The sequence below is a fragment of the Mastomys coucha genome, unplaced genomic scaffold (assembly GCF_008632895.1).
Source record: "Mastomys coucha isolate ucsf_1 unplaced genomic scaffold, UCSF_Mcou_1 pScaffold15, whole genome shotgun sequence".
In the NCBI taxonomy this organism is placed as follows: domain Eukaryota; kingdom Metazoa; phylum Chordata; class Mammalia; order Rodentia; family Muridae; genus Mastomys; species Mastomys coucha.
In genome coordinates, this window is record NW_022196897.1 from 117,637,480 (window position 1) to 117,645,875 (window position 8,396).

General features: G+C 44.4%; 1 protein-coding gene across 6 annotated transcripts in view; it reads right to left on the reverse strand.

The window, feature by feature from the left end:
• Slc23a2 (solute carrier family 23 member 2) overlaps window positions 1-8,396 on the reverse strand; it is a 94,451-nt gene that overhangs the window by 12,879 nt on the left and 73,176 nt on the right. For all 6 annotated transcript variants that reach the window (XM_031371972.1, XM_031371973.1, XM_031371975.1 and 3 more), the window contains 3 exons: window positions 5,660-5,780; window positions 5,053-5,209; window positions 775-922 (listed from right to left, as the gene is read on the reverse strand). In XM_031371972.1, the coding sequence (XP_031227832.1) occupies window positions 775-922; window positions 5,053-5,209; window positions 5,660-5,780 (426 nt within the window). The remainder of the gene's footprint in view (window positions 1-774; window positions 923-5,052; window positions 5,210-5,659; window positions 5,781-8,396) is intronic.

Below are 8,396 nucleotides of genomic sequence, written 5' to 3' on the forward strand. Positions count from 1 at the left end.
ACAGAGCCCCCGCCCACACCCAGTACACGTCGTGTGTTGGAGGGGCAATGATAGGGGCTTGTGTTCCTTTCTCTGTGCCTTCTTTAGGATCAATTCCCCAATAATTTTCAGAAATTAAGGAAGTGCAAACCCTTCAGAAGCTAAGGAAGTGCAAACCAGCTTCTAAGACTCTTGATCTTCAGAGATTTCACCTCTCCCTGTTTTTGTCTGTTTCTGTGAATCATGACTGTGAGTAGATCACCCTGAAGGGCAACTGAAATATATCCACTGACACACCTACAGCAGTTACTGTCTGATGCAGGAAAAATGGCCTGCCACCTGTCTAATATGGCAGCCAGGACTGAATGGGAGAAAACTACAATTTCCTCAACTCAGAAATAACCCTGTAAACCATGAAGATGTTGTTCCACTACAATCAACCTAAAATTTGAGTTCTTGGGACGGGGCAGGGTGAGGTAAACATTTGGAAAACAAGACAACAGAAAATCAAAGTAGACAATATGTCTACTTTCAAAGCCAAGCAAAAATGGCAACATGTACGCCTGTTTTGCTGAGCTTCATGTGTAAGTGGCTTCAAATTCCTAAGAGATAAATTCTCCTCTCCGTTCAGCTGGAGTGACTGGGAGGAAGGAAGGCAAGATGCTGCTCTGTGCCAGGATGAGACAAGCAGGGTGCTGAGGGCAGTGCCTTGGCCAAAGACAAACGGCCAATTCTGGTTTGGCTGTCATCATCCAAAGCTCTCGGCTAGATGAGCAGGTCTTTCTTGGGACATACCTGTTTATTGCATGGATAGGAGGTGGTGGGGCACAGGAGAGCCTGGCGCAGGCATAGTAGTCACCGATGGACTCAATGATACTGGCGACGACAGCACTGAGCATGCCGATGACACCAGCTGCAGAGACGGTGGGCATCCCCCACTGAACTGAGGAGGGAAGGCAGTCATGAGACACGTGCTCACTTTCCTCTAGGGCCAGGCAAAGGTTAGAAGGACCTAAGGGAACTCTGCAGGACTGCGAAGCTCTGGGAAACTGGTTGCTTTTAAACCTTAAGTCATTAACACATGAGATATGTGGGAAGGTTCCTGAGTTGGGGCCTTGATTGAGAGTTGACCTCTTCATCTGAAGAAAGTCCTCACTTGGCTGGAAGAGGCGGTAAGTTCTCTTCCTCAGTCATGCTCCTAGCTTTGCTAACGCGTACTTTAACCCTGCCTGTTACAGTGCTCCTGGATAGCCTGGTGTGTGTGTGTGTGTGTGTGTGTGTGTGTGTGTGTGTGTGTGTGTGTGTGTGTGTGTGTGTGTGTGTGTGTGTGTATGTGTAGGCAAGCCCCTTGCCTCAGCTTCCAGAGTGTGGGGATTACAGGGCTTGGATTACATTCCTGGCTTGGAATAGAAATTTGTTCCAGGGATTCATAATACAGTGGTAGGAATCAGGGTCCAAGACAGTGGCATCGAGTGAACAGTCACGGCTACTCTAATCCAACACTAATCCAAGTGTGCCACAACCCTACTACCTTGTTACTAGCAGGTTTGTTTGTTTTTGTCAGAGTATACTACAAACAATGTTAGGAAAAGTTAACTCATTTTTCTTTAGAAAGCGTATATCTTTTATTGCCAATATGAATGAATAGACTCCTGATAAACTCACTTGCCATTCTTCCTTGAACTATTAAGAATGATAACCCATGCTGAGCAGTGGTGGCACATGCCTTTAATCCCAGCACTTGGGAGGCAGTGGCAGGCAGATATCTGAGTTCGAGGCCAGCCTGGTCTACAGAGTGAGTTCCAGGACAGCCAGGGCTACACAGAGAAACCCTGTCTCCAAAAAACCCAAAAGAATGATAACCCAGATTCCACACAGTGGGAAAATATGAAACATGATTCTGGGGCAGGAGCCAACCCTGTAGCTCTGGGCACTCCGAGATAACCAGGAACAGTTAAGACAAGAAAGATGACATTCAAAGTAAGATGCACAGACCAGGGCTGGAGCCCTCTTGCCGGGGCTGTCCTACTCAGTGGGAGCAATCAGAGGAGCCTCACTACTGGCCTACACTTTCTCTCAGGGTTGGTCCAAGGGCCTTATTTGTCAAGTTCCATTTGGAACTTTGAAATAAGCTTTGGCTGTTACAATGTTAACACTGGTTTCCCTTTAGTATCCTGATTTTGAGGAAAGATTCCTATTATATTCAACCATTTTCAGTTGAACATATTCCTAACTAATATAAAATATCCCAAAATCTGGTGGTAGTTTTTCGAGACAGGGTTTCTCTGAGTAGCCCTGGCTGTCCTCGAACTCAGAAATCTGCCTGCCTCTGCCTCCCAAGTGCTGGGATTAAAGGCATGCACCACCACTGCCCGGCTCTTTTTTTTTTTTTTTCCTAAAGAACATGATACCACGAGTGGAAAATTCCAAATCTAACCTTCTGTGCTAGATTATAGAAAATGCAGGTACATAGGGTGCTGGCTCACAGGTTAAGAGGGTTCACTGGGTTTTAAGAGACCTGGGTTTCATTCCAATCACCCAGATGGCAGCTCACCACCATTTCTAACTCCAGCTCCAGAAGATACACAACTTCTTTGGCCTCCATGGGCACCAGGAAGGAAAATAATGCACAGATATACTTGTAGGCACAGCATTCATACACAGTAAAAATAAAATAAATGCAGCTGTACTAAAAAGTATGTGTATAATAACCCTCAGGTTGTGTGTCATTGGATGAAATGTATATGACCTTCATGCTTAGACCTCCAGTGTTCTGGGATCCAGTACATAGACTCCCAATTCTCAGACATCCAGGGTCTCAATCAGTTTGGAAAGAGAACAGTCAACCTGTATTGTTTTTCATGGAGTATGCTTTAAATACCTTTTACCTGAAGTCTTTAAGTCTGATTTCTAAAAATCTTTCCTATCAACATTTTAAGTTTGAAATATTTTTAAGTTTCTAAAGACTTATTTTTATTTTATGTTTTGAGTATACCTGCATGGATGGTTGTGCACCATGTGTGTGCAGTGTCCCTAAGTGGGCATCAGATCCCCAGTGGAACTGGAGTTCCAGGTGGTATGTGAACCAGTGAAGTGGCTGCTGGGAGTAGAAGCCGAGACATCTGGAAGAACTCTGGCGTCACCACTGAGCCATCTCTGATTTGTCTGCTTTCATTCTGCACGTGTACACACACATTCCTCTTTTACTTCGGCCTTTCAGCCGTTACTTTATCTCTCCTGCTTACTAGATCTTTGCTAATGTTTTGAGTGTTTGTGATCTCAAATTCAGAGTCCTTTTACCTCAGCCTTCCAGAGACAGTAATCTATAGGGACATGTGCCTGGCATAAGTACAACCTTTTCAGGGTGGTACAACAGATTCTCAACCTTGGCACTGCTGACATCTGTATATTAACATTAATCTAGGCAATGCTTCCTATACTGAAGGCTGAGAGCATTCCTTGATATTTGAAAACTTTCTCTCTGATCCAAACTGCTGGAAAGTGCACAGGATTGAGAGTGGCTTTTTACTTGGAGGAACTGAGTAGAAGACAGTTCACTAGATCTTGGCAGCTGAAGACTGTTCTGAAGAGAACCTTATGAGTTCAATCACCTCACGATGATGCCACGCACCTTGCCTAGTTGGTGGCACCATTGCATGTATAGGCCCTATGAGGACCCTGGAAAGTCCCTCACAGGGAACAGCTGGTTGTCTGTATGCCCACTGGCTATCAGCTGGGAAGCCATAGCATGGGCAGGCCTTCTGGCTATGCTGAGGCTCTTTCTCTGCTCTCTCCTCCCATGGTGCCTTACCGAGTAACCTTTAGTCTCATTTTTTCTTGGATTATAGGTATGTTTATGAACCAAGCACATTTTTCTGGAAACAGGATAGTATATATAAATATACACTGAGACACCATGTGACGAGAATGTTATTTTAGAAGGCTAAGCCTGTTAAAGCTTTTGTAAAGTATCAGGAACAAAGAGAGCTGCCAACATCACCACCATCAGCATGCCTGGAGGAGTCATCTTTGATTCAACCTTAATATTCTTGGCTTTTCTTGCTTTTTAGGTTTCTCATTGTAAAATAAGAAAATAAGACGGCTCAATGGGGTAACTGGCTCAACCTGGCTAAGCTCATTCTTTAAGAAAACCCCAAAATGTGGGACCAGCATTATAGCCACTGGTTCAGGAGAGTCGGTTCAGCGCTGGGATCTGGAGACCGCTGCATGTCACTCAGGAGATCTGGATAGAGATTCATGCTCTGCCCTGGGGTTACCCAATACTGAAGCCTAAGCTTTGGCTTCCGGATGCCACTTAGTATCAGTTTACTTCTACATCTGTGACCAAAGTAAAACGGTTATATAAACTCTGGCAGGCAGGAGCAGCCTGCTAGCTAATCTCGAGGTCTTTTCATTTTCACAGCTCTGGTAACCAAGGAGCTTTGTGCTTGTCTTTCTCAGCAGCGGCCCTCAAATCCTTGCCATGAGAACTCACATTTGTTAGTTCAGAGCCTAACAGGGCTCCAAAGGCAAGTAGTTGATTTGAGAGGGGAACTGGTCAGTGACTGTGTGTGGATGACTGACCTCTGAGGATAAGAACTTCCCTCTACTAATTCGCTAATGACCGCAGTGGCCATTACAATCTTCTGGCTTTTGGGGTTTGGGGAGAAGGCTCAGTGGGTAATGAGCTTGCCATGTGCTTGCCATGCAAAGCATGAGGACACAAGCTGAAATCCCCAGAACCCACACAGTACTGCATATCTGTAATACCAGTGCTTCTCCAGAGAGGAGGTGGAAAGGGGAAGACCCCGGTAGCTCACAGCACAGCCAGCCTGGTGTACATGGTGGCCAACATTCTCAACAAGGGAAAGAGATGAGAGCCACATTTGAGACTGTCCTCTGACCTACATACATACCTGTATACACACACACACACACACACACGTACATACACATAACACATAAATGATTAGAAAAAATGTCTAAGTAAAGAGCAATCCAAAAGGTTCTTCATTATGCAGAACTTTTTTGCCCACTTCCCAGCCTCATCAGTTGGGCCCTGCCGATACTTACATGGGTACGGAACCTTAAACCACGGGGCTACCAGAAGCACACCCTTCCTGGCGTCTGTGCGTGCATAGTAGCCATAATCGGTGCTGTTGGAAGGGAAGACATCAGTCACCGTGAAGATGAAGCACAGCAGCCAGGACACGAGGATAGCCAGGATTATCTGGAGTGGTCAAGGGCAGAATCTTCATTGGGTAAAATATCCCTTCCTACTGTGGAACCAGCACCCCAAGCCCGCCACCATCAGTACCGTGTAGAACTGCTTCAGTGGAACTGCACTGAGAGGGTTATGCAGGTAAACTCACTGTATCTTCCAAAGTCTGCCCAGTAAGAGAAGAATGGGCAACAGGCCTGTAGAGACCATGTGAGTCACAGCTCAGAGTCAGGGACACAAGTCCTTCTGTGGCACTGCAAATTGATATGATCTGATCTTGAACCACCCTTACACAGATGCATCTAGCCCTCGAGGCTGTGCTGGCTGGGGTAGTCAGCGCCCCACTGTCATCACCACAGATGTTGGAGGGCCTCCCTATAGCCTGCCTTTAACTAATGTCTTACATGTGAACAAAGGCATGTTCTGGTAGAGGTGAGGGTGACATGATTGGCTACTCACGGGAAACATTTTGAAAAGTTGGAACTTGTATGCCGTCCATCCTTTCTTGGATTTGTAAATTGGGAGAGGAAATTTAACATTTCTAGCATATTGTGAGAAGAGTAACACTAGGAAAATCGTCCTGAGAAGAGAAAGAAAATTCATAAAATTAAAAGCTGTTGTATTTAAAGTTTTCATTGATTTCATGTGTTCAGTTCATTCACCTACATGTGATGCTAGTCCTTCTCGCTGCAATTTGGAAATGTTATTTTACTATCTGGAGAAGAATGTCCCAAGCAGCTGGCCTAGAATTTCTTGATGCTGACTAAAGTAAGAAACCCCAGAGAATGGGAAAGCCCACTCCATGGAAGAAAACGATGCCAGATACAATACCAAAGAGGATACTTATAACTAGCAATCAGCTTGAAGTAACGAAGGGACTGTAGTGCATATCAAGGAGAGAAGTGTGCATGCATGGCTCCGCCCACACCAAAGGGGGAGAAAGACATGATCCAAATGCCACCAGGGATCAGTTTCACATTTTTAAATGACTGGTGACTATTTTTCCTACTTTCCTTTATTCTTTTGATTTATTCATATTGAGTTCATTTTGGAAAAAAAAGGTGAAACTTCAATATTCAAGAAAAGTGCACAGGCTGGGTGGTGGTGATGGTGTGTACATGCCTTTAATCCGAGAACTTGGAGTCTGAAGCCAAGTCTTGGTCTACAGAATGAGAAACCCTGTCTTTAAAAAAAAAAAAAGAAAGAAAGAAAAGTGCACAGCTTCGTGAGAGGTGCCTTCTGTGAGCATGCTCTTTCCACAGGCACTAAGCCAGCCGTTCAGTCAGATCTACTTGACTGTAAGGTCTAGATCTGTAGCCTGGGGTTTAATTACTTCTATACTTGTTGTGGAGGCAAGACTGCCTGGGTTGACTACAAAACTTCCTGATCTTACAACTTCCAGGAGTAGGACACTTGCACCGACCTGAAGGCCGAAGTGGCTGGCAAATGGGAGGTCATTTCTCATCCTCCCGGGGTGATCGATCTATCATGGAAACAACAGGGGGATAGGAGGAGGTGTGTGATTGCCCAACAAGCTGTCTAATCCTTTCTGGAGTGTCCTCAAAGCTAAGCTTAATGATTCCAAGTGCTGAGATAGGATTTCTAACTATGAAAATTGACTTCCTTGTTGCCTGTCTAATGAGGTGTAGTACAAAGCTTGGCTGAGCACAGGTGGCCGCGGTGGCAAGTAGATGGACTGGTAACCCACTGATGCCTGACAGCTTAGGTCAAGGTTAAGAACACTCATGGGGCCCAAGTCACTTCAGTTCCTCTGGGGCAGAGAAATTAACAAAGACAAAAAACAAAACCAAAATTCTACCAAAACCAACATAGTATTAGAAACTGCTTATTTATTCAAGATGAACACTATCTACAATGTCCCAAAGAACCCCAATCCCACCTGTCATCTTTGTTTCAAGCAACAGCCACCTGCACTGTAGTGTTCTCTTTTCAAATACATTTAAGAGACTCACCAAGAGAAAGAAAGAATATCTGGTAAGTCTAGCTTGAGTCTACACTGGGATTTCCAAAGAGGGACAGACACTAAAGGCTAAGCCCTGCATAGACTAGAAATGGCCAGAAAGGGGCAGGACAAGGAGAGCTGGGGAGCAAAGCCCCAGGGAGGAGCACAGATGCAGAATCTGTCCTGGGCTGCATGTGGCAGTGGGGAGGAGTGTGGAGAAAGGCGGGAGAGGGACCTGGGGTGTGTCCCATCTAGGATGTCCCAGACATCCTAAAGGAGCAGCAGCGGAGAGTTAGCTATAGAGTTTACGGGGTGGCTAGAAGTCCATGTGTTTCTCGCAGAGAAGACACCATGGATGCTATGGGGCTCCTAAAGGGATTTCCCAGTGGGCAGTATGAGGAGTCCATTTTTACCATTTATATTTCTCTGGAGGAACTTCACTGGTTTTGGTCTAGATCTCTCTGGTCTACAGGATCAGCCTTCACTGCATATGCGCACACACACACTCTGTTCCACATTGGCTACTGTCACCTGCTAAATCATTAGCAATTGCTCAATTTCTTTGATGACTAGGAGTTATTTATATAAATTTTTATGTGTTTTTAAACTCCTATGAGTTTTTCCCCTAATCTTTTTGTTATTGATTTCAATTTTTAATGTTTTATAAACATGATATTAGCTTTCTAGTACTTACTGAGTTAAAACTCTTAACAGTATCTATACATACATGTTGTATGGAGAGGGTTTTGACCGACCTTCAGTGAAGTGAGAAGGTAAGAAGAATTCATGGGTATTTTCTCCATGCCTGCACATCACAGAGGCAGGAGTGAGCATGAGCTGAGTCTCAGTAAGGCCTCTGTCTGACCAGTTGAGTGACTCTGACAAGTCCCATTGCCTCACTGTGTTTCTGTCTCTTCACTTGTTAAACACAAAAAACACTGTCAGACAGGCTGAACACTAGTCTCTACCTTCTATGTGATCGTTAAACAAAGCACTGAGGCATAATAAAAGAAATTAATACATGCTGTCTATTATTAAATATGGAATATTTTCCAAAACAAAACAAAAAATTGGAAAGATTTTTAGTTTGTTTTAAATTTTGTATTAGTTGGTAAAATTCTGACAGATCCTCAGAAGCATTTCCCTATGATATGCATCTTACATCTACTCTACACATGTAAAAAAGAATGTGAATTCTCTCATATGATTGTTAAAAGTCCTACATGTCTTCAT